Raw genomic sequence first — 25,979 nt, 5'->3', positions numbered from 1 at the left:
CCGCCGCCGCGGGCCCAGGGGCTGCGGCCGTGGTGCGGGGCTGCCTGCGGCGCATGCGCTGTGCGGCGGGGGGTGACCCGGGGGGGTGTGTGGCCCCAAGCTCTGGTTACCCTCAGCAGGCAGCATCAGTGCCGGCAGCTTTTCCCTCGGCGACAGCGAGTCCGGGAAAGGGCCGCCCTCAGCATGGGGCGCTGCTGGGGTCAGCCTCTTGGCCGGGCCCGGCGCGCCCCCGGATTCCGCCTGTGGCGCCGCCCGCGGGGCCTGTAGGGGAGGCCGCGCCGCGCCTGGCCGGGGGCAGCAGCGGCATGAGGAGCCGCTGCGGCTGCCAGCAGTGAATGGGCGTCGCGGCGGAGCGGGAGGAGCTGGAGCCGCCGCCGTTGCTGCTGCCGCCGCCGCCGCAATGGCTCAGGAGAAAATGGAGCTGGACCTGGAGCTGCCGCCGGGGAGCGCCGCGGCCCCGAGCGACGGGGGCGGCCTGAGGAGATCCAACAGCGCCCCCCTCATCCATGGGCTCAGGTGAGGGCGGCCCGGCCCGGCCTGTCCCGGAGCCCCGGGTCAGGCCGCAGAGTGAGCGAGTTTGGCCGCCGCTGCGTGGGGAGAGCGTCCGTGCCTCCCCCTCTTTGTAACCCCGGGGGTCGCTCCGTGTCTATCCAGGCCTGGCTGGGGCCGCGCTGCAGCCCCCCGTCCCGCAGCGCTGAGGCACGGGCGGGGTGCCTGGTGCCTGCAGGGAAAACCTGACTTACTGAGTAGTGTCCCAAGCGAGGAGGGATTTAGTCAAGACCGGTGTCTTCTCCCTAGTAACAACAACAGGACAAGAGGAAACGGCTTCAAGCTGCAGCAGGGGAGGTTCAGGTTGGGTACTGGAAGAAACTTCTCTGAAAGCGTTCTGGAAGACTTGAACGGGCTGCCCAGGGAGGTGGTCGAATCCACATCCCTGGAGGTGTTTCAGAGAGGCACAGATGTGGTCCTGAGGGACATGGCTCAGCCTCAGGCTCGGCAGAGCTAGGGAATGGTTGAACGCAATGATTTTAAAGGTCTTTTCTGACCAAAAGGATTCTAAGGTATCCCTTCTAAGTGTGAAGGCATGCAGGAAAGCCTGGGTAGATGTGATGTAGCTTTGTTAAAACACTTTGTTTTCGTCTAGGTGTGCTATACATTGTGTAGCTGATTAATGTGCAGGGCACAGCGTCAGGGTTGTGGTTGGTTGTGAGCTCTGTGGTTCCTGTAATGGCTCGTGTCTGAGAAAAAAACAACAGACTGCTTTGAGGTTAATTGGGTGAATTAAGTGAAGATCATTTCATGGGAGCTTGAAAACTACTGAAGTTTTGCATTTTATGTAGTACAGTGTATCATTTGGGCTACAGGGGCCAAGAAGATGATCAGAGAGCTGGAGCATCCCTCTTAAGACAGACTGAGAAAGTTGGGGATTGTTCAGTCTGGGGAAGAGAAGGCTCCAGGGGCACCACAGAGCCAGCCTTCCAGTACCTGCAGGGGGCTACAAGAGAGCTGGGGAGGGACTTTTGACAAGGGCTGGGAGTGACAGGATGAGGGGGAATGACTTCAAACTGGAAGAATGTAGGTTTAGATGAGACACTGGGGAGAAATTCTTCCCCGTGACGGTGGTGAAACACTGAAACAGGTTGCCCAGGCTCCAAGCCTGGAATTGTTCAGAGTCAATTTGGATGGAGATTTGAGCTACCTGGTCTAGTAGGAGGTAACCCTTGCCCTTTTTTCTCTCTGTTTCTTAATCCCATAACAGAAGTAGATGATCTTTAACATCCTTTCCAACCCAAATTATTCTTAAGATTCTAAGTGTCCTGAAGTTTTTCTGGATGTTACCATTTTGATGGCATGTAATACTGGGAGAAAGACAGGGAGTTGTCTGGGCAACTTGGTTTGGATGTTACCATCAGCCTGTATCAGGTGGTGTTGGGAAGGAGGATTGGATGTTTGCCCCGTGTTCCAGGTCTAGCTTTCTTCAGTTGACAGGACAGAGACAGTGGCAGTCCCAAGCAGTGGCTAGGGGAAGGCTCTCAGATATGCATGTTCTCTTGTATAGGTTTGTGTTTGGGTAAGTTTATAACCCAAAGTGCAATCCCTTGCCTCCTCTGGGCTGTTGTGAAGTGGGGAGGTGCCCCCATCTGCTCCCTGGTGTGCCTACCACCTAACTTCAAAGTGGATCCGTGTGCTGCTAGTAGGAATATGTCTGCAGTTTGGGAGAGGATATTGACACTAAACTGTAAAACACAGTGTCACACATGATAAATACTGCTTGTTGGGCTGGTTTGGTTGTTGGCTTTTTTCCCCTCTTTAATGTTTCTATGAGGAGCTAGCTAGTGATCAAACAAATCTCATAAACCTTTTGTACCCAAATGGTTAACAGTGCATCACAGTTCAGAGTCAATACTAATTCTTGCCTATTCAGTCATGATTTAAGGTTAAGTAAGCATAATTGTGGTTCTTTCACATAATGGCAGTGCAACAGCTATCAGTTTCCATTCCCATGCAGTACACAAGTGGCTGTTGCTCCTCGGGGAGATTTCTGAGCAGGTAGATTAATTAGGTGCCCGAGATGAGATGGTTTTTATACTCTCAGCCTTTTTCCCTAAGTTGTTTTCATGAAAACTGTGAGATCCTTGACACTTTGCAAAACCCAAGGCATCCCATAACCACACTGTAATAAAGGAATGATTTCATTCAGGGTTTGGACAGGTGAAGTTAAGCCTTGGAACTGTGCTTACGCTCTACGTTAGGTGTTTATACAGATTAAGCTGAAATGCCATTGAAGTAGTTTGAGGTGGTGGCAGTGGTTTGCCTGTTAGGAATTTTCCAGCAGAATACTTTTCTTGTTGTTGTTAAAGATTGCAGCTCTTGGCAAGAAGCTTCAGTTTTTCCCAGAATGGCTTTGTTGGGTAAACTGAAACAAAACCTCCTGCTCTCGAGCTGCTTGCTTGCTTGCTTGCTTTCTGCTCTGCCTCCTGTTCTGACTTCTTCCACTAACAGATTGAGTAAGGAGCTTAGAGAAAGAGTTAACCATAGGGCCAGAAAACGTTTTTAAGTGGAGTACTTCAGAAGTTACCTTTCACAGAGCTTTTTGACTCTTGCTTTCGTGTCAAATAAAACTGGTTTTTCATGGCAGCTGTGAGAATTATCTTTGAAAGGCAAGCCTGAGTTCTGGCCTGTTCTGCTGTTTTTGCAAGCAAGGATATTGTAGGATGTTTTGTTCCCCTCTCCCTCCTAGTTAATGCCAAATATTGGACTCAACCTCTGCTAATGTGCTGCAGAATCATTCCAACCTGTTTCCTCCCTTCAAACCCTGTATTGTAGGATGTACTGTTCACATTGCATTTGTGTACCAACCAGTACACTTAAGACTAAAGCTGCAGCTGCTGGCCTCAGCCAGTAAAGCTCATCTCTGAACATCACATCACAGATTCACAGCATCACCAAGGTTGGAAGAGACCTCCAAAGATCATCAAGTCCAACCTGTCACCACAGACCTCATGACTTAAACCATGGCCTCCTCCCAAATGGCAACTGTTTGATCTCTTGGTAAACTGAGTGAAACTTCCCTGGAAATGGTAAATGATGGCTGATTGTTTGTACTTGGATGTTTTCAAGAAAGAGTCAGGTCATCCTTGGCTAAAACCACAGTGCTTCTGCCAGTTGCTGTTGGCTTTTATTTCACAGGACAAGATTTGTGGGTTGGTTGGTTGGTTTTATTTGCAGTCAGGTAAAAAAAAAATCTATCTAAATGCTCTTAACTGCTGCATTCTCAACTGGAGGATTCTGGTTTGGGATATGTCTTGAGTATGTGTGATGATTATCAGTCTTTGGAGGAGCTTTGAGAAAATTGTGCAGTGTGATTGATCATCCCCAGTCAAGCAGCTGAAACAAAGACACAGCCCAGTGATTTGTAGTTAGGATTTAACCACAGTCTCGCATTTGGATCTGTTTGCCTGTGCAGTTCCTTGGTGATTTTTAGGCAGGGGGGTTGTAGGATTGTGCCTCAACATTTTTATTCTGCTAACTGTAAAATTTACTGAATTTCTGCAGTCACAGTCATTAAGTGCTGACCCACAGCTGTTGGTGGCACTGGTGGGGACCAGCTCTGATCAGTCCACAGATGTTAATGGCACTGGTGGGGACCAGCTCTGATCAGTCCACAGCTTTTGGTGGCACTGGTGGGGACCAGCTCTGATCAGTCCACAGCTGTTGGTGGCACAGGTCGGGACCAGCTCTGATCAATCCATAGCTGTCAATGACACTGGTGGGGGCCAGCTCTGATCAATCCACAGCTGTCAGTGGCACTGGTGGGGAGCAGCTCTGATCAGTCCACAGCTGTCGGTGGCACTGGTGGGGACCAGCTCTCTTCCCCAGCTGTCGGTGGCACTGGTGGGGACCAGCTCTGATCAGTCCCCAGCTGTCGATGGCACTGGTGGGGACCAGCTCTGATCAATCCACAGCTGTTGGTGGCACAGGTCGGGACCAGCTCTGATCAATCCATAGCTGTCAATGACACTGGTGGGGGCCAGCTCTGATCAGTCCACAGCTGTCAGTGGCACTGGTGGGGAGCAGCTCTGATCAGTCCACAGCTGTCGGTGGCACTGGTGGGGACCAGCTCTCTTCCCCAGCTGTCGGTGGCACTGGTGGGGACCAGCTCTGATCAGTCCCCAGCTGTCGATGGCACTGGTGGGGACCAGCTCTGATCAGTCCCCAACTGTCGATGGCACTGGTGGGGACCAGCTCTGATCAATCCACAGCTGTTGGTGGCACTGGTGGGGACCAGCTCTCATCCCCAGCTGTTGATGGCACTGGTGGGGACCAGCTCTGATCAATCCCCAGCTGTCAGTGACACTGGTGGGGACCAGCTCTCATCCCCAGCTGTCGATGACACTGGTGGGGACCAGCTCTCATCCCCAGCTGTCGATGGCACTGGTGGGGCCCAGCTCTCATCCCCAGCTGTCGCTGACACTGGTGGGGCCCAGCTCTGATCAATCAACAGTGCTGATAACACTGGTGAGGACCAGTGAAACATGCTTTGGGAATCAACAGAACTGAAGTTGCCTTGAGAAAGGAGCTCATTTTACATCAAATAAGGACTCCTGTGTTACTTACATGGACGGGCTGCCACCTGCTCTGCTCAGAAGCATGGCAGTGGTCAAAAGTCTTTACAGCTTTAAAAACTGGTTTTACTGTGTGTTTAATTTAACCTCTCCTGGAAAAACCCAAGAGCCTAGACTATTAAATATTTGTGGTGATAAGATTTATCAAGATCCTGTGCATTTTCCTTCTGTTAGCTGTGGCACTGAAGCCGCTTTCGGTTACCGATTCCATGCCATGTATAAGTTTGTTCTGTTGAATGACGTCTGAAGCAATATGCAAGCTGCAGCCATTCCCAACATCATCAATTCCCACACAGATGATCTGCCTCAACAGTTTTCTTTTTCACTTACTCTGAAGACTCAATGTGATTAATTAAACTCATTAATTGAAGCAGCTGAGACTTGGAAGAAGAGGCAAATTGGATTTCCACTCGCTGCCGGCGAGCTAACCGAGTCCTTCCCTACCTGTCTCTTGAGTGCTCTGTCCTGAAGCGCTGCGTGGCTTAGCTTTTGAGGCTGAGCTTGTGTGCAGAGGTGTTTTTTGCTGGGGAGGAAATGGCTTTTGCATGTGACATTGTTTCTTTCCACAGCGATAACTCGCAGGTGTTCCAGGCTAACGTTCTGCGAACCCGCAGGAACAGCACCACCGTTATGCATCGCCACAGTCTGGTAAGGAACCTGCTAGACCTCCCACAGAAGTGTGCAAACAGGATTGAAGAAGACAGTGAGGCTCTGCTCTAGAAAGTAATGCCACGTTTTCAGAGACAAGGCTCTGGGCTGGGGCATGAATGCACTGCAGAGAGAGAGAAATGAGTGTCCAGAGAAGGGCAGCAAAGCTGGGGAGGAGTTTGGAGTACAAGCCCTGTGAGGAGAGGCTGAGGGAGCTGGGGTTGCATAGCCTGGAGAAGAGGAGGCTCAGGGGAGACCTTAGTGCTCTCTACCACTACCTGAAGGGAGGTTGTAGCCAGGTGGGGGTTGGTCTCTTCTCCCAGGCAATCTGTGACAGAACAGGAGGACACAGTCTCCAGCTGCACCAGGGGAAGTTTAAGCTGCATGATAGTAAGAAATTCTTCCCAGAAAGAGGGATTGGCCTTTGGAATGTGCTGCCCAGGGAGGTGATGGAGTCACCATCACTGGAAGTGTTCAGGGAGAGCCTGGATGAGGCACTTGGTGCCATGCTTTAGTTGATTAGATGGTGTTGGGTGATAGGTTGCATTAGGTCTTTTCCAACCTGGTTAATTCTGTATTCTGTAAATGTTATTTAGAGACCATTTGGCCCTGGAGAGTACTTAGAGTGCATTGTGATCAGAACTGTTGTAATGAAATGCAGACCTGTGTTTTATATATACATTAATAACATCTCTTTTAATAAAACACAAAAGATCTACTTTATCCACATTTATTATGTACTATATATAAAAATATATACATACACCTAGCTGTGCATGTTTCTCACCTAGAGTAAGAGAGTTCACAAGGAAAATTAACTGAGTGGATCAGTAATGAATGTGCTAATCATTTCTGATGTAAAACAAACCCCAAAACAAAACCGACCATCAGGCAGTGATGCTCTGACCTTAAGTCATCTTTTAGCTGGCAATGACAGAGCAGACTTGCAAGCAGCAGCTGATACAAGGTAGAACTGGCTGGTAGAAGATGAAGCTTGAGGCTTGCAGAGTGAGTGATTCGATGCCTTGGAGGTGCTAGTCGTCAATTTCAGCTTTTGTCAGACTCCTGTTGTTACAGCTTCCCAAATCTCAGTCTTTCCAACGTTGCTCTGGATCCACGGTGCTTCAACCCAGAGAGAAATCCTGCACCTCTTGTGTCACAGTGTGGCACAAATTGTGGTGGAAGGCTGGGATTTAGAACATCTGCAGAGGATCACACAGCCTGCAAAGGGCCAGGGTGCATGGGGTATTTATTTCCTCTCACCAAAAGGAAATTTCTGGGCTCAGGTTTTCATCTATAATCAGAAGGATAACAGCCTTAAGAAACAAGTAGACACAAGAGAACATCCAGCTGCACTCAAGTGATCTTAATGTTTTGGGCAAATGAAGCTGTGTTGGGGTGGGAGGAGAATAGTCTCCATTTTTTTTCTTGAGTATGGGAAATGAATCATAGAAGCAATAAGGCTGGAAAAGACCTCAAAGATCATCAGGTCCAGCCTGTCACCCAGCACCTCCTGACAAGTAAACCATGGCTCCAAGTGCCACATCCAATCCCCTCTTGAACACCTCCAGGGACTCCACCACCTCCCTGGGCAGCACATTCCAATGGCCAAGTTCTCTTTCTGGAAGAACTTTCTCCTCACCTCCAGCCTAAACTTCCCCTGGCACAGCTTGAGACTGTGTCCTCTTGTTCTGGTGCTGCTTGCCTGGGAGAAGAGACCAACCCCCACCTGTCCACAACCTCCCTTCAGGTAGTTGTAGAGAGCAAGAAGGTCTCCCCTGAGCCTTCTCTTCTCCAGGCTAAGCAACCCCAGCTCCCTCAGCCTCTCCTCACAGGGCTGTGCTCCAGACCCCTCCCCAGCTTTGTTGCCCTTCTCTGGACACCTTCCAGTCTGACCCCAGGACAGCACAGGGTGGAGAAAGGCAGGACAGAAGAAATTCAACAGGCACATGAAATCCCTGTAATGCTAACAGCAATGATTCTGTGTTTGTAAGTTCCCCTTTTGAAGATGCTGTTGAAATAATTTGGCAGCCCCATGTTAGTGGTTTAAGAATCTTGGGGTTCCTCTTTTCTTGACTGGTGCCCCTTAGCTAAAATTCTGTTTGAGAAAAGTAGAACAGTCATAATCTTCAGCAAGGGTTGGCATCTGTTACAGAACTGGGACACTTGGGTAAATATCTTGGGAGACTGGTGGAAAAAACCTTTCTCCTGCTGGGATATAAAACCTCGTGGAAGGTAGCAGCATGGTAAAGATGTCCTTAAAGAACAATCTCTTCCTTCATGTATAGGTTTAGGCTGGCAGCTTGGTGTGAATGTATGTATACAGCCAGAAGGAGAAACAGACAGAGCTGAAAGCTCAGTGTATTGTGTTTATTTCTGGAAGATCCTCAATCGTTGGGCAACAAAGAGAAGAATTTGCATCTCCTTGCCCAGAACCTCCTGGGAAGTAGGAGCTTGTTTGGTGATGGGCTGGCTCTTCAGTGTTCTTAACCCTTTAACTTTCAGGATGCTTTTTAATAACCTTAAACTTCTCTTCTTCACTCGCAGCTGACCAGGTGCTAACAAAACCCAGCTGCAATTTTACTTAGGCTAAAAGTCAAGTGCTCCCTTTTCTGCTGGCTTAGTTCCTTGTCTACTCAGAAGTCCCCTTGAACTACAATCCAGCCCGTGGTTCTGTTGAAGGTGGCAGAAAGGGTGGTATTGGGAAGGAGCTCAGAGCTCCTCTCACCCTTCTGTGATCTTAAATCAGGATCATCCATAGAGAAATCAGTTTGGGGAAAACAATTAAGCTTCCAGCACTAAGGACCCTAAACAACCTCACACAGTATTCTTGCTGCAGCAAAAAAAAAAGAGTAGTTTCCTGATCTCAGAGACGTTCTAAGGAGGTAGATGACATCTAGGTGCCAAAGTGTCCTTCCAACCCCACTTCTTTGTATTCAGGGAAACTCATTCGAGTTGTATTGCAGTCTAAGCTGTAATAAAGAGGGTGAAAAGATTCCTTAAGTAACTGAAACTCTGTTAATTTCGTGTTACAAGTACAGCTGGAACGTTTACCTTTTGTTAAGCAGGCTGAAAAGAGTCGATGAGTGTCTGGGTTCGTTGTGAAGGGAGCCACAGGAGTTGCCAAAACGCTCTGGTGACTGAAGCTCAGACCCTCTCTGGCTCCATCTTCAGGGCCGTTGTGGTTGTTCCAGTTGCTCAGCTGAGTAGCTTCTCCAAGCTCCAGGCTCCCAACTCTTCTCTAATGATGGCTGTGCCACTTTTGGGATTTAACCTGCACCACATGCCAAGAAAGAGTCAGTTAGGCCACTGCTTATTTCGTTCCAGAAGGTATCAGTGGCAATCAGATCCTGGGCTGCAGCAAGGGAAGTGTGGCCAGCAGGTCAAGGGAGGGGATTCTCCCCCTCTGCTCAGCTCTGCTGAGACCCCACCTGGAGTACTGCCTCCAGTTCTGGAGCCCCTATTGCAAGAGGGATCTGGAGGTGCTGGAAGGTGCTCTGCTATGAGGACAGACTGAAGGAGTTGGGGCTGTTCAGTCTGGAGAAGAGAAGGCTCCCAGGTGACCTAATTGTGGCCTTCCAGGATCTGAAGGGGGCTCCAAGAAGGCTGGGGAGGGATTTCTCAGGATCTCAGGGAGTGACAGGACTAGGGGGAATGGAATGAAGCTGGAGGTGGGGAGATTCAGGCTGCAGGTGAGGAGGAAGTTCTTCCCCATGAGAGTGGTGAAGCCCTGGAATGGGTTGTCCAGGGAGGCGTTAAAGCCCAGGCTGGATGAGGCTCTGGCCAGGCTGATCTAGTGTGGGGTGTCCCTGCCCATGGCAGGGGGGTTGGAACTAGCTGATCCTTGTGCTCCCTTCCAACCCTGACTGATCCTATGATACTAACACTTCTGTAGTGATGGCTACAGGGGCATCTGTGCCACTTTGGCATTTAACCTGCACCACATGCCAGGAAAGGGTCAGTTAGGCCACTGCTGATTTCTTTCCAGAAGGTATCAGTGGCATCTAGTGAGCCAATGTTTTGGTGGGGTTTTTTGGGGGGTTTCTGTTGGTTGTTGGGTTTTTTTCCCCTTCCTTTGCTGATTAAGCAGAGCATTTCAGTCTGTGGTTAGATGTGTAGGTGCTATTTCAGCAGTAGCTGAGTTTGAAAATGTTGGGGTTTCATTTTGATTGATTTTTTGTCTTTTCCCCCCAAAGCTCAGCAAGTTCCCTGTTCACTGTGGGGCTCCACAAAATGCTTGTGTTGGCAGAAGGCAGAGGGCACTGCAGGGACAGCAGTGGAAGGGCAGAGGTGCTGGGGCAGGTGGCTGCTTACTTTGGCTCTGCTGCCTGCCAGACTGGCTCTCCTGAAACTTTCCTGTTTAACATCCTGCAGAAGGGGGGGGGGAAGGGGAAGGTGTTTCTCTTCCAGCTGGTTTGCAGTGGATTTTTCTCAAGCTTTATGCCCTCTGAAAACATTAGGGATTAGAGCAGCATAAACAAATGGGTTCAGTCTGCTTTAGCAAGCACCCCTTAAAAGTGGCCAGTGTTTCTCTGCACAAAAATTAAGTCACAAAACTATGAAGAGGGAAAAATTGAGTTTTAAGCACTGAGAAATCAAGATCATGACTTGTTGGAGGTGAGGGGTAGGACACTCAGAGTCAGGCTGAGGGAGCTGGGGTTGTTTAGCCTGCAGAAGAGGAGGCTCAGGGGAGACCTTCTTGCTGTCTACAACTACCTGAAGGGAGGTTATAGGCAGGTGGGGGTTGGTCTCTTCTCTCAAGCAACCAGCACCAGAGCAAGAGGACACAGTCTCAAGCTGTGCCAGGGGAAGTTTAGGCTGGAGGTGAGGAGAAAGTTCTTCCCAGAGAGAGCTGTTAGCCATTGGAATGTGCTGCCCAGGGAGGTGGTGGAGTCCCCATTCCTAGAGGTGTTCAAGAGGGGATTGGATGTGGCACTTGGTGCCATGGTTTAGTCATGAGGTCTGTGGTGCCAGGTTGGACTTGGTGATCTTTGAGGCCTCTTCCAACCTTGGTGATTCTGTGATTAGATCTTGCAGAGAAGTATTTCATCAAAGAATCATAAAATGGTCTGGGTTGGAAGGGACCTCCAAAGGTCATCCAGTCCAACCCCCTCTGCAGTCAGCAGGGGCATCCTCAACTAGATCAGGTTGCCCAGAGCCCTGTCCAGCCTCACCTTGAATATCTCCATGGACAAGGCCTCAGCCACCTCCCTGGGCAACCTGTGCCAGTGTTCCACTACCCTCAAGGTGCAGAACTTGTTCCTAACATGAGTAGTCTGCAATTTTTCTTTTACACTGCAAGCCACTGGTTTGGTATATGTTAGTGTCAAACCTTGAAGCATGTGGATCACAGTCATAACATTGGAATAGAATGAGTGGAACAAATGCATTCCTGTTGTGGAGTGACAGAGTGAATAGGCAGGGATGTCTTGTCCACATCCTTTTCTCTTTGTGACAGTCAGGGTCAGCTCAAGGTCCACACTGCCTGCTGCAGTTTGGAGGACCCTTCAGTGGGTGCCCAGGAGTTTTGAGAGCCTGCCATAATGGTAAAGTTGACCTAAAGTGGACTTAAGGAGTAGCAAAATGAAGAGACGATAACTGTTAAGGCTTCCTGAGTCTGTATTAGGATGACTGAATTGTGGCACAAATATTAGACACCCTCTGTGTGAGTCTGACAGGCAAAAATCTTTTGTGAGAGGAAGAGTCTTGATGTCTTGGTGTTTGTTTTTCAGAGGGAGGGGTTTGGATATGTAAACTAGAGTAGAGTAGAATTAACCAGGTTGGAAGAGACCCTTGAGATCATCAAGTCCAACCTATCACCCAACACCATCTGATCAACTAAACCATGGCACCAAGCACCCCATCCAGGCTCTTCCTAAACACCTCCAGGGATGGTGACTCCACCACCTCCCTGGGCAGCACATTCCAGTGGCCAATCTCTCTTGCTGGGAAGAACTTCTTCCTGTGATAACTTACCACAACCTTTTATGTAAGACAGTAAAAGCTTCATATTCTCCCTGGCACAGATCAGAAGCTGGTAAGTGGTTAACTGAATGTAACTGAATGGTTGTTAGCTCCCTAGCTTTAGTGAAGAGCTCTAGTAATGTTTTGTGAGGCAGACAAAGCCTCTTAATGCATAAGGCATGGGACCAGTAACACAGAATAGAATTAACCAGGTTGGAAAAGACCTTTGAGATCATCAAGTCCAACCTATCACCCAAGACCATCTGATCAACTAAACCATGGCACCAAGCACCCCATCCAGGCTCTTCCTAAACACCCCCAGTGATGGTGACTCCACCACCTCCCTGGGCAGCACATCCCAATGGCCAAGCTCTCTTTCTGTGAAGAGGGATGCAAACCTCACTTGCTGAACACACAGCCAAAGAAGACAACTTGGTTTTTGGAGGGCTTGGCAGCTTACAGAGAAGTTAAACCTTGGTTTAAGCTTTAGCTTGGAATTTCTTTTTTTGATCCCTGAAGGACTTATGACAAAATTCAACAGCTGAGAGATGGGAAACACATGAAAGGAAGTTATATATTGAGAAAAGAATCACTTTTATTTGCTTAGGTTTTGATCAGCCCCATGCTCTTCAACATCTTCATTGATGATCTGGATGAGGGCATTGAGTCCATCATCAGTAAATTCGCAGATGACACCAAGCTGGGGGCAGGAGTTGATCTGCTGGAGGGTAGAGAGGCTCTGCAGAGGGACCTGGACAGATGGGCAGAGTCCAAGGGCAGGAGATCGAACACATCCAAGTGCCAGGTTCTGCACATTGGCCACAGCAACCCCAGGCAGTGCTACAGGCTGGGGTCAGAGTGGCTGGAGAGCAGCCAGGCAGAGAGGGACCTGGGGGTGCTGGTTGATGGCAGGCTGAACATGAGCCTGCAGTGTGCCCAGGCAGCCAGGAGGGCCAATGGCATCCTGGCCTGCATCAGGAACAGTGTGGCCAGCAGGAGCAGGGAGGTCATTCTGCCCCTGTACACTGCACTGATTAGGCCACACCTTGAGTCCTGTGTCCAGTTCTGGGCCCCTCAGTTTAGGAAGGAGGTTGAGCTGCTGGAAGGTGTCCAGAGAAGGTCAACAAAGCTGGGGAGGGGTTTGGAAGACAAGCCCTATGAGGAGAGACTGAGGGAGCTGGGGTTGCTTAGCCTGGAGAAGAGGAGACTCAGGGGAGACCTCATTGCTCTCTACAACTACCTGAAGGGAGGTTGTAGACAGGCAGAGGTTGGTCTCTTCTCCCAGGCAAGCAGCACCAGAACAAGAGGACACAGTCTCAAGCTGCACCAGGGGAGGTTTAGGCTGGAAGTTAGGAGGAAGTTCTACACAGAGAGAGTGATTGGCCATTGGGATGTGCTGCCCAGGGAGGTGGTGGAGTCACCATCACTGGAGGTGTTTAGGAAGAGACTGGATGGGGTGCTTGGTGCCATGGGTTAGTTGATTAGATGGTGTTGGATGATAGGTTGGATGTGATGATCTTGAAGGTCTCTTCCAGTGTGGTCTATTCTACTCTATTCCTATTCTATTTTATTCTATCCTCTATTGCCATGTCCTTGGAGTGATGATATTATGTGTCCTTGGGAGTTACATTATTATCACGTCCTTGCATGCAGTTAACGTAGTTCATTCCTCCTGAGACTGTTATAAAGGGTTTGGAGCTTTTGAAATGGCTTTTTTCACTTTGATACTTTCAGTTTGGGATAGCACCTTGGTCATTTCAGTTTGGGCTAGCACCTTGCTGCCCCTTCCCCTCCCTGCCTCTGCAGTCTCTGAGTGTGCTCCAATTGCCTCTGGCTTTGCTTTGCAGTTTGTGCCATCGTCTCCCATCCGTGTTCCCAGCAGCCGGCTTCATCAGATCAAGCAGGTGAGCAGAGAGTCTCATGGTTTTGATAAGTGCTTGGTTTCTGTTTGTTGTTGGGGTTTTTCCCCCCCTCCCCCCAGTTTTTGTGACGTGCTTGCAGTGGCATTTTGAAACTGTAGGCCCAGCCTGCTGCAGTCTGTCACTTCCAGCAAAGACTGTGTGTGGTCTGCAAGTGGAAAGCATCTTACCATAGAATCAACCAGCTTGGAAAACACCTCAGAGATCATCAAGCCCAACCTATTACCTAATACCTAACACCTCCTGGCAACTAAACCATGGCTCCAAGTGCCACATCCAAGCCTTTCTTGAACACCTCCAGGGATGGGGACTCCACCTCCCTGGGCAGCACATTCCAATGGGCAATCTCCCTTTCTATGAAGAACTTCTTCCTAACATCCAGCCCAAACCTCCCCTGGCACAGCTTGAGACTGTGTCCTCTTGTTGTGGTGCTGCTTGCCTGGGAGAAGAGACCAACCCCCACCTGGCTACAACCTCCCTTCAGGTAGCTGTAGAGAGCAAGAAGGTCTCCCCTGAGCCTCCTCTTCTGCAGGCTAAGCAACCCCAGCTCCCTCAGCCTCTCTTCACAGGGCTGTGCTCCAGACCCCTCCCCAGCTTTGTTGCCCTTCTCTGGACACCTTCCAGTCCGACCCCAGGACAGTACAAGGTGGAGAAAGGCAGGACAGAAGAAATCCAACAGGCTCCCTCAGCCTCTCCTCATCTTATGTTGTGGTGAGAGGAAGCTTTGAGCAGAAAGGGGAATCTTAAAATGGACATTTGATAAAGGAAATCTGTAATGTAAACCCTTAGAGTAAAGTTTCACCAAGTCTTTGGCAGTAGTGCCAGCACAAATATTCAGGGCCAGTAACAAAGTGTCCCTCACCTGGGGTTGGCACAAGGCTTATTGTGCAGCCAGAAGATGAACTGGGTGAGGAAGAGTGCTGCCTGAAAAGTAGTTTGGACTCTCTTGGTTGGGCTGGTTTTCATCTGTATAATCTTCTTACCCACATCACTGTACTTGTGCTGTCACAGCTGAAGGAGGGGGAAGGGCACAGGAGCAAACACTTGGGAAGGGAAGGGGGGGTGGGGTGGTGGCAAATATCTGAGCAGGCTTAAATAGCACTGCTCCCAGACAGCAGACCACAGTCGACAGACTTGGGGTTTATAAAGTCAGCAGGCTGAACTTCATGTGGCTCCTCCATTGTAGATGGTGACTTCTTGACAGCAGAATGTTTATACAACTGACTTGAAGCTACCTGATTTCATTTAGTTTAGGTGTTTGGGTTGTTTTTTTTTCCCCTGTAGATAGGCTTGATTTTTACAGAGTGAAAAGAAAGAGAACAGTTTAATGCTTCAGCATGTCAAGGGAGGGGATTCTCCCTCTCTACTCCACTCTGCTGAGACCCCACCTGGAGCACTGTGTCCAGTTCTGGAGCCCCTAGTACAGGAAGGATCTGGAGGTGCTGGAAGGTATCCAGAGAAGGGCCATGAGCAGGGGACTGGAGCTGCTCTGCTCTGAGGACAGACTGAGAGAGTTGGGGTTGTGCAGTCTGGAGAAGAGAAGGCTCCCAGGAGACCTAATTGTGGCCTTCCAGTATCTGCAGGGGGCTACAAGAAAGTTGGGGAGGGACTTTTGAGGGTGTCAGGGAGTGATAGGACTGGGGGGGATGGAACAAAACTAGAAATGGGGAGATTGAGATTGGATGTTAGGAAGAAATTGTTCCCCAGGAGGCTGGTGAGAGCCTGGCACAGGTTGCCCAGGGAGGTGGTGGCAGCCTCCTGCCTGGAGGTGTTTGCAGCCAGGCTGGAGGTGGCTGTGAGCAACCTGCTGTAGTGTGAGGTGTCCCTGGCCATGGCAGGGGGGTTGGGACTGGCTGAGCCTTCCAACCCTGACAGTTCTGTGATTCTCTGATTTGCTAAAGCAAAACTTTGCCTTTTATTTTAAAATCTTCCATTTTTCCTCTGCACATCTCCTAGGAGGAAGGGATGAATTTGCTGAACAGAGAAACAGTGCATGAAAGGTAAGCATTAAGGCAAGCTGGAACACTTAATCCAGTCTGCTACGGGCCTGGGACAACACATTTCTTTTCTTCTTTATAGAGAAGTGCAAGTAGCAATGCAGATGAGCCACTCATGGGAGGAGAGCTTGAGCCTGGTAATGCATTCCTGCTTTAATTTGTGTCCCTGTCCTCAGTGTCAGGGCACCAGGGACTCCCTGGGGTCAACATCTTCTTCCCTAGTTTAATTTGTGTTCCTGTCCTCAGTGTCAAGGCACTAGGGACTCCCTGGTGTCAACATCTTCTTCCCTAGTTTCACCTGCAGTTGAGGTGTGAATATATCACTGCTTTAGCTCAGCAGTCTGTCACACTAGCAAGGCAGAAGGTCCTCAGCAGTAGGAGTTGTGGGTTCCTTGGGCTGGTGTGTCACAAGGACACTGCACGCAGCCTGCCTGTGCAAACTCTCTCCCCGCTTCCCACCCCGCCTAAGGCCTGAGGCGCTTTGTCGGTCTTTGCTGAGGGTAAGCTCATCAATGGCCACCTAAAAAGGGTTGCTGGGATGGGGGATAACCTTGGGATCTCGCTCAGCCCCACCCCCATCCCTCCCCTTCATGCTGAGCTACTTGTCAGGTTCATTCTCTCTGCTGTTCACAGAGCGGCAATGATTTCGAGAAGGCCTCGTCGCCGAAGCAAGTTGACTTTGTCCCAGTTTCTCCAGCTCCTTCTCCTACCAGAGCAATAGGGAAGGTGAGCAAGACCTGGTAACCATCACTTGGAGGAGTGCCAAATGAATGCAGCCAAAGCAGTGGCAAAGCTGTTAAGCCACCTGCTCCTGTCTGCCTCAGCTGCAAACAAGAAACCAGAGAGTAGACCAAAAACCCTGAAGCCCCCCAGTCCAGAAACCACCAGCTGGCAGCTGCCTGCCTTGTGGAGGTGCCTGCCTTGTGGAGGTGCCTGCCTTGTGGAGGTGCCTCTCTGTGGAGTGCTCAGCTGTTAATCTGTGGTTAGCAAACCTCCTGCTTTATTTGCCTTCCTCTGGGAATAATGTGTGCAGAAAACTGTTCTGCTGATCACAGAAGGGTAGAGGTTGGAAGATCTGGAGATCATCCAGTCCAACCTCCTTGCCCAAAGCAGGTTCACCTGGGGCAGGTCACACAGGAATGCATCCAGGGGGGTTTTGAATGTCTCCAGAGAAGGAGACTCCACAAACTCTCTGGACAGCCTGCTCCAGGGCTCCAGCACCCTCACAGGAAAGTTGTTTTTTGCCTCAAGTTGAGGCAGAACTTCCTGTGCTGCCCCTCATCCTATCACTGGGCACCCTATTTCTGGGCCCCTTCTTCCACTGGACACCTACCCTTAAGGTATTTGTAAACACTGATCAGATCCCCTCTCAGTCTGCTCTTCTCCAGGCTAAACAGCCTCAGGTTTCTCAGCCTCCTCCTCACAGACATGCTCCAGGCCCCTCAGCATCTTTGTGGCCTCCACTGGAGTTTCTCCAGTACTTCCCTGTCTTTCTTGAAGGGAGGTTGTAGCCAGGTGGGGGTTGGTCTCTTCTCCCAGGCAAGCAGCACCAGCACAAGAGGACACAGTCTCAAGCTGCACCAGGGGAGGTTTAGGCTGGAGGTGAGAAGAAAGTTCTTCACAGAAAGAGAATGTGCTGCCCAGGGAGGTGGTGGAGTCCCCATCCCTGGAGTTGTTTAGGAAGAGCCTGGATGGGGTGCTTGGTGCCATGGCTTAGTTGATCAGATGGTGTTGGGTGATAGGTTGGACTTTGATCTCCAAGGTCTTTTCCAACCTGGTTAATTCTGTTCTATTCTAACTGGACACTACTGCAGATGAAGACTCACTAGGGTTAACCAGACTCTGTTAAGTAGGTTAACCAGACCAGGGTGAAATAAATGCTTGTCAGTCTGCATGCATTCTACATGGCAGTGGAATCTGCCCTGTTTTTTCAGCTGTTGTGTTTTCTCCTGTGCACCAAGAAGTGGCATCCCCACACACCCAGCCATGCTGACTGCTTGCTTCAGTTGATAGTGGGCTGCTTATTTACCTGCCCTAAGGATTGGCTGTTACCATATCCCAGAATTCTTTTGTTGGTGGTGGGAAAGACCTTTCAAATACCAAGTCCAAGCATTATGTAACTCTGCCAGGTCTGCTCTTTCAAACACCTCCAGGGATGGTGATTCAGCCACCTCCCTGGGGAGCCTATTCAGCTGTTTGAAAACCCTTCCACTGATAAAGTTTCTTCTGCTATCCAACCTGAACTTCCCCTGGTGCAGCTTGAGGACATCTCCTCTTGTTTTGTTACTGGGGAGAGGAGACCAGCACCCAGCCCACTGCAGCCTCCTTTCAGGTAAATCCAGAGAGCCAGAAGGTCTCTCCTCAGCCTCCTCTTCTGCAGACTAAGCAACCCCAGTTCCCTCACCCACTCCTCATAAGCCCTCTTCTCCAGACCCATCAGCAGCTTTGCTGCAGCTCCTGGCCTGCAGAAGACAGAGCAGCTCAAAGACTTTCACAGTGGAGGAATATGGAGTTACTCCTAAGGGTTGTGTCCCTTGGGCTGCAAAATGGACTTGCTTTTGCACCACTGAGTAGGCCAAACCTCCCCCCTCTGCATACAGACCAGGGCCCAGGGCTAGCAGAGCAGTGGCCTTGCAGCAAGCACCACTTCTGCATCCCAGTGCTCACTGAAGGCTCTGATTTGTAGAGGTGATTAACAGAAGCTGCACCTCAGCTCATCACAACAGAGACTCAGGGGAGCATGGAAGGAAACAAAAATCAGAGCCAAACCATGAGGAGGATTTCAAGGGGCACCTGCTGAGCACAAGGAAGGTTAACATCCACTGCAAATCTGGGGGGCAAACAGAATCTTTCCCCAGCTGCCTGCAGATGTGGTTGGTGTGTGCTGAGCAGGGGCCTGGCTGGGGCCTTGAACACTTCTGGGGTAGTTTATTTGAGTGCATGTGATGCTGTGTCTGTATCCAAATGACACCAACCTCTTTTCCCCCTCAGCAATGCTTCTCACCATCTTTGCAGAGCTTGGTGAGCAGCAGTGGATTGCCTCCAAGCACCAGCCCCAGCCCAACAAGGCGCTTTGCAAGGTAAGCAGCAGGCCACCTCAGTGCTGGCAAACAGCACAGCTTCTCCCAGCAGGCTCTGGGAGTGCCAGAGCTGCTCACATGCACACAGTCATAGGCTCAACCAGGTTGCAAAAGGCCTCAGAGATCATCAGGTCCAACCTATTACCTAATACCTGACACCTCCTGACAACTAAACCATGGCTCCAAGTGCCACATCCAATCCCCTCTTGAACACCTCCAGGGATGGTGACTCCACCACCTCCCTGGGCAGCACATTCCAGTGGCCAAAGGAGCCAGCAGGAGCAGGGAGGTCATTCTGCCCCTGTGCTCAGCACTGGTTAGGCCACACCTTGAGTCCTGTGTCCAGTTCTGGGCCCCTCAGTTTAGGAAGGATGTTGAGATGCTGGAAGGTGTCCAGAGAAGGGCAATGAGGCTGGGGAGGGGTTTGGAGCACAGCCCTGTGAGGAGAGGCTGAGGGAGCTGGGGTTGCTTAGCCTGGAGAAGAGGAGGCTCAGGGGAGACCTTCTTGCTCTCTACAGCTCCCTGAAGGGAGGTTGTAGCCAGGTGGGGGTTGGTCTCTTCTCCCAGGCAAGCAGCACCACAACAAGAAGACACAGTCTCAAGCTGTGCCAGAGGAAGTTTAGGCTGGAGGTGAGGAGAAAGTTCTTCAATGAGAGAGTAATTGGCCACTGGAATGTGCTGCCCAGGGAGGTGGTGGAGTCCCCATCCCTGGAGGTGTTTAGGAAGAGCCTGGCTGAGGCACTTGGTGCCATGGTTTAGTTGATCAGATGGTGCTGGGTGATAGGTTGGACTTGATCATCTCGAAGGTCTTTTCCAACCTGGTTAATTCTATTCTATTCAAACATCATTGGCTTCTGATCACCAATACAGCTTCAGATCCTCATGTGAACTTGAGGTTTTACACCTGTCTTAGCTTAAGGCTCTCAGAGGAGTTAAAGAAAACACTCCACAGGAGGATGGGATAGGAAATGGAAAGTTTCAGTGGAAATGCTATTCTGAGCTACATCCTACAGTGCAAAGCATATGAAATACAAAGCAATCCATAGTCTGGGCCACAGAAGCCCATGAAGCCAAAGTTTCCCCAACCTCCACCAAGCCAGGCCAAAAAATCCAGGCCTCAGATGCTCCTCCTTCCACCTTCCACCATACCTCTGATTCCCCCCATAGCTGAGCCAAAAATGATGCAGCTGGAAATGAGCCTTGCCCAGGCCACCAGCAGGCTGCTCAAGGCCAAACCCTTCCCCTCTACCAAACAGGAGATAAGGGAGTCCACCTTGGAAGGGAGCAGGGAGTGGGGAAGGGGCAGAGGCAGCTTGTGCTGTCCCTTTATACAGGCTCTATGCAGGCACTCTGGGAATGAGCTCAGAAAAACTTACACTTCCTGGACCTTTCTAGTCTCTGGAGGTCTGTAACTCCATGGTTCTCAGACCTCCAGCCTCAAACCACGACACCAGCACTCTCAAATAGGTGTTGAAGAGGCACCTGCCTCCTCAGTGTAGTCTCTGTGTTGATCTTAAGCACATCTGAAGTAACTGGATTTAATTTTAAGGGTTTAAAAAACAAAAGGCACCGAAGAGCTGGAGGGTTTGCCACCGATTCTGCTTTTAGTTGGGCTGGATACTGGTTTGAGTGGGGTGGGCATAGAGCTCTCTTGGGCAAAGTGCAGCCTGTCCGTTGAGATTTAGCCAGGGCCTAGATGGGAGCTTTCTGGAGTGCCCCAGCTGTGAAACGGCGGTGATTAATCAGCTTCTTTCAAGGTTTGTGCCTCCTGCTCTGATGGAGGGAAGAGCTAAGCTGGTTTAATGGCTGCTCTTAAGCGTTCAGCAATTATTAAGTCGTTATCCAAGTGCCTTTTGATTCTTTGCCTTCCTTTGTGGCTGGTGATGTGAGTGTGCCCCGTGCCTTCTTTCAGCAGGAGAAGCCAAAGTCCAATCAACTGCATTCGGCCAAGCGTCCTTGGGTCAATCAAAAGGAAAGGTACAGCCTCTGCTTTTGTTTCACGCAGCATTTGGCAGCAGTGCCTGCAGCTTTCCCCATCGTGTCTGGCCAATGGCTGTCACTACAGAGAGTTTCCAGAGCTAGGAGGTGCTGCAGACGACCTAATGAGTAGGACTGTTGGTAGGGGTAAAGCAGGAAGATGGCTGCATTGGGGTTTGTGGTTTGGTAAACACGAAGAGGTGTTCTGTCCTAATGCCTCTCCATTGCTGCAGCCTTAGAGAGCTGCTGGGAACTAAGGTAACCTGCTTAACAAAGCAGGAAGTGCAGCTCTGGCCATGTTTAACTATGCTAAAAGAGAACATGTTGAGAGTCCTGGCTGACTGAAGCACTCAGGTTCTCTAGCTGTGACATGGCTCTTCAAAACCAAAGGCTGATGCAGAGACCTGGTGGATGCCTTACAGCTTGGAAATGTTTCCCCATCCTCCTGCATCTTCCTTCAAGTGTAACTTCTGCTGCACAGGCTCACAGGATGTCAGGGGTTGGGAGGGACCTCTGGAGATCTTCCAGTCCAGAGTCCCTGCCAGAGCAGGAGCAGAGAATCCAGCACAGGTCACACAGGAACACATCCAGACAGAGCTTGAAAGTCTCCAGAGAAGGAGACTCCACAGCCTCTCTGGGCAGCCTGCTCCAGGGCTCTGGGAGCCTTACAATGAAGAAGTTCCTCCTCATGTTGAGGTGGAACCTCCTGTGCTGGAGTTTCTATCCATTGCCCCTTGGCCTATCCCAGGGTGCAACCGAGCAGAAGCTGTCCCTTCCTTCCTGGCCCCCAGCCCTCAGATATTGATAGACATTGATCAGATCCCCTCTCAGCCTTCTCCTCCCCAGATTAAACAGCCCCAGGGCTCTGAGGCTTTCCTCCCCAGGCAGTGCTGCAGTCCCTTCAGCATCCTTGTAGCCCTGCCTTGGACTCTCTCCAGCAGATCCCTGTCCCTCCTGAACTGGGGGGCCCAGAGCTGGATGTCCTTTTCCAGGTGGGGCCTCTGTTTTACCCAGAAGATAATGCTCAGTGTACTGTAACAGGTTTGAGCCTCTCTTCTGTTTGCTCCCTAGAAATACATTGAGAGCAGGCTTCAGTTTAAATGAGTAGTAATTCTCTTTCTCTCTCTCTCCTTATCTCTTGCCACAGGTGTAACAGAGATGGAAGATCATCCCAAAAGGTTATTTCAAGGATCCACCAGCATGCTTAGCCCTGAGGTTTCCCATCAGGCAGACCTTGGAGGATGGTAAACAGTGTGCTGTTGATGATGTTGATTTCACAGAACCACAGAGGCTGGAAGAGACTTCTGAGATCACCAAGTCCAGCCTCTGACCTGACACCACCACACCAACCAGACCATGTCACTAAGTGCCACATCCAATCTTGCCTTGGAACACCTCCAGGGATGGGGACTCCACCACCTCCCTGGGCAGTCCACTCCAGTGTCTGAGTCCTTCCATGAGGAAGTGCTTCCTGACATCCAACCTAACCCTCCCCTGGCACAGCTTCAGGCCATGCCCTCTCCTCTTGTCACAAGTTGCTTGGGAGAAGAGCCTTACTACAGCTTCCCTTCAGGTAGTTGGAGAGTGTGATAAGGTTCTGCAGGCTGAACACCCCCAGCTGCCTCAGCCTTTCCTCTTCACTTTCCCTCCAGTCCCTTCCCCAGTCTGCTCACTCTCCTCTGGACATGCTCCAGCCTAGAACTACACACAGTGCTCGAGGTGAGGCCTCACCAGTGCTGAGTACAGGGCAGAATTCCCTCCCTGCTCCTGCTGGCCACACCATTCCTGATGCAGGCCAGGATGCCACAGGCCTTCCCTGCCCCCTGGGCACGCTGCTGGCTCCTGTCCAGCTGGTTGGCAGCCAGCACTGCCAGGTCCCTCTCTGCCAGCAGCTGAAGGCAGTCCTTTTCCCGTGTAGCAGTGATGCTGCTTGGTGCTAGACAGCTGATATTTGCAGCACTGAGCTGCTCAGAGTGAGCAGGCAGTGAAGCCTCTACAGCTTCCCAGTTTCTAGGGCTGGCTGCTAATGTGCTCCGTGGGGATGGGAGCTGAGCATGCTTAGGAGGAGATGCCTCATGGCTGGCAGCTTTGGCAGTCTGCTTCCAAGGTGCAATCAAATGTGACTGCTAATGCTTGTGGGCAGATTAGGGGTGGGGTTTTTTCCCTCTATTCTGTTTCTTTCTTGCTCTTAGTCATATAGAAACACTAATCTGTCTGACCCTCCCTGCTGGGAGAAGGTAAAGTAATGTGTTAAAAATCCTCAGGACAAAGGATTTTCAGTCACTGTTTCATCCATGGCTTGTGCCCACACAGCTCTCCAGACAGGGTTGTTTGCAGTTGCTTCTGTCCTTCTTGCCTCTCAGCTTTGAGGCCATTGCAGTGGCAGTGGTAAAATGGGTGTTTTAAAGGTGCTTGAAGAGCATAACCTGGTTTGCACACCCTGGTCCCAGCAGGACAGAGCAGCTGCTGCATCTCTGCTCAGATGATGGTGAGAAGGAGCTGCTTCACTGGAGGGTTCTCAAAGACTGCAACAGGCTGCCCATGGAGGGGGTTGAATCCCCATCCCTGGCAGAGGGATGCTTCAGAGGCAGAGCTGTGGTGCTGAGGGACGTGGTTTAGCACCAGACTTAATAGAGAACTGTATGATCTGAAAGGTCTTTTCCAAGCAAAACTATGCAGTGACTCAGTGCTGTCAGTAAGGAGAGTTTACAATGCTGTGTCCTGTGAAATACCTGGGGAATGGTACAGCTGAGCTGTGCACAGTCTGTGAGCAGCTGCCCTGGCAAAAAGGACCTCTGGATATGTACTGAGCCAGGACCTTGCAGCAGATGGGCTGAAGCTTGCACTGAATTGCTCAGCCTGTACCAGCACTGCTGGGTGAGCTGAGGGAGGAGCCTGGCAGAATGTTAGCTGTCTGTTTGGAAGGGAGTGCAAGGTGTGCAGATTCCTTTCAGCTCCCAGGGCTTGCTGCTCCTTCAGAGATAGAGTAGAATTAATGATCTCAAAGGTCCTTCCCAACCTGGTTGAGTCTGACTTATCACCCAACACCATCTGATCAACTAAACCATGGCACCAAGCACCCCATCCAGTCTCTTCCTAAACACCTCCAGGGATGGGGACTCCAACACCTCCCTGGGCAGCACATTTCCATGGCCAATCTCTCTTTGTATGAAGAACTTCTTCCTAACATCCAGCCTAAACCTCCCCTGGCACAACTTGAGGCTGTGTCCTCTTGTTCTGGTGCTGGTGCCTGGCAGAAGAGACCAACCCCCACCTGGCTACAACCTCCCTTCAGGGAGTTGTAGAGAGCAAGAAGGTCTCCCCTGAGCCTCCTCTTCTGCAGGCTAAGCAACCCCAGCTCCCTCAGCCTCTCCTCACAGGGCTGTGCTCCAGACCCCTCCCCAGCTTTGTTGCCCTTCTCTGGACACCTTCCAGCAAGTCAACCTCCTTCCTAAACTGAGGAGCCCAGACCTGGACACAGGACTCAAGGTGTGGCCTAACCAGTGCTGAGCACAGGGCACAATGACCTCCCTGCTCCTGCTGGCCACATTGTTCCTGATGCAGGCCAGGATGCCCTTGGCCTTCTTGGCTGCCTGGGCACACTGCTGGCTCCTGTTCAGCCTACTCTCAGCCAGTGCCCCCGGGTCCCCCTCTGCCAGGCCGAGGTGCCTGTTGGTTTGCAGCTGGCTTCCCCAGGGTGGCAGCTGCCCCTGGAGCAGCCGGAGCAGCTCATCCTCATACCTGCCTGTTGCTCTCTTTTCAGTCTGTCCTCACACGTTCTGGATGATAACAGAAGCAGTGCAGGCTCCTCCTGTGACTCCCCAGCTGAAGTTGGCACCAGCACAGACTCTCCAGGCTCCCTCTCTGACTCCAGATCTCCTTTTTCACCTGTAGACCTTACGGCTAAGTTCCCTCTTGACTGAACCGCAGAGGCCACCCGGACCCAGGCTGCCTGGCACCGAGGCTTTCCCTTGTGTGTAGCTGATTCTGTTCCTCATAGGAACTTCCAGAAGTGGTCCTGATTTCTAGAGAACCTCCTTCCAGCCTATTTCCTTGAGGAGGAATTTCCAGTGGTGCTTATGTAGGAGCAGGCAGCTTTGCCTGTGTCCTCAGCCTGAGCCCCAGGAAGCAGCTTACTGGATAGGTTTTTACTCCCTGACCTGAAGAGAATTCTATTTTTGGGGTGTTTTTTTTTTTGCTCTTCATATGAAAGAGGAAATATTGGGGGGGAGGTGGAATTTGGGGAGGGGGGGAATTGGTTCTTCTGTCCTGGTTGGCTGTTCCTCAGTTCTGTGTTCTACTAGGTGTCAAAAGAACCACTTGGGAGGTTGTCCTATTTATGTGCTGGGTTCCATTCATGATCCTGACTGCTGGTTGAGACTGATCCCAAATCAGGTGTGGGACATTTCTTCTTGGTATGATTTGGGGTTGTTTTTCCTTCCCCATCTAGGTGGGGGGTGTGTGTGTGTGTGTGCCAGATGTGCTCTGCTGAAGGGCCCTTTTAATAGGGAGTTAAAACCAGGAATAGTGCTGGGACCAAACCATTAAATCCTGAGGTTTTTAAGCATTTAGCACTTGAGAAGTGCATTCCCTGAGCAGACACATCTGGCTTGGGCTGGACACACACAGGGAGGAGCCACGAGTGCCTTTGTACAGGCTGAGGTGATCACTTGCTTAACCTCCTGGTGTCACTTCCTTAATGGCATCACCTTATTTCTGCTGCTGAAAACTTCCCCTGCTGCTTGGAGTTGGCCTAGAATTTGGCAAGCTGAGGTGCTGGAGGATTTTATTATGTTGGGGTTGGTTTTTTTTGGTCCTGTGTTTGAGAGGTCAGTGAGTTGAGGAATCCTGAGCTCAACTCTGAAATTCCCCAGGCAGGAGGGGGGAAAAAACACCTGCAAACCTCACCACAGCCAACTCCTTCAGGTTGTCCAGTGGGCAGCCTCACCTTGGTTGGACTTCCCCAGCCGGGGTCCCCACCTGGGTGTGAGTCTGCAGCAGGTTTCAAGCCTTCTCTCCGGGGAGGTTCATGAGGAGGCAAACTGCCTTGCTGTAAAACACTAGGTCTTTGTGATGTGGAAGAAAGTGGGAGAAGTATGGAAGCTTCCTCAAGGGGGAGAGCAGCCCACTCTGGAGGACCCAAGGGGATGAAGCTTTGGCTGACAGCAGCCAGCAAGATGAGAAATGGAAGACTTGGAGTGCAAAGGCCCTGGCGACCTAAGGACCAATGACCACTTTCTGTGTCTCCTGAGTGTAGAGAGCAACTGG

General features: G+C 50.8%; 1 protein-coding gene across 1 annotated transcript; it reads left to right on the top strand.

Annotated features, from left to right (window-relative positions):
- Nucleotides 1-175: 175 nt before the first annotated feature.
- Nucleotides 176-24,929, top strand: LOC104303609 (P2R1A-PPP2R2A-interacting phosphatase regulator 1). Its single transcript, XM_054169668.1, has 10 exons — nt 176-516; nt 5,696-5,774; nt 13,586-13,642; nt 15,614-15,657; nt 15,737-15,791; nt 16,288-16,380; nt 18,646-18,734; nt 20,647-20,711; nt 21,859-21,955; nt 24,475-24,929. Exons 1-10 carry the CDS (start codon nt 401-403, stop codon nt 24,632-24,634), a joined length of 855 nt encoding a protein of 284 aa, XP_054025643.1. The 5' UTR covers nt 176-400; the 3' UTR covers nt 24,635-24,929.
- The last annotated feature ends 1,050 nt before the right edge of the window (nt 24,930-25,979 follow it).

The sequence above is a fragment of the Dryobates pubescens genome, chromosome 18 (assembly GCF_014839835.1).
Source record: "Dryobates pubescens isolate bDryPub1 chromosome 18, bDryPub1.pri, whole genome shotgun sequence".
NCBI lineage: Eukaryota > Metazoa > Chordata > Aves > Piciformes > Picidae > Dryobates > Dryobates pubescens.
Note: the sequence above shows the minus strand (reverse complement) of the source record. Positions and strands in the feature narration are given on the sequence as shown.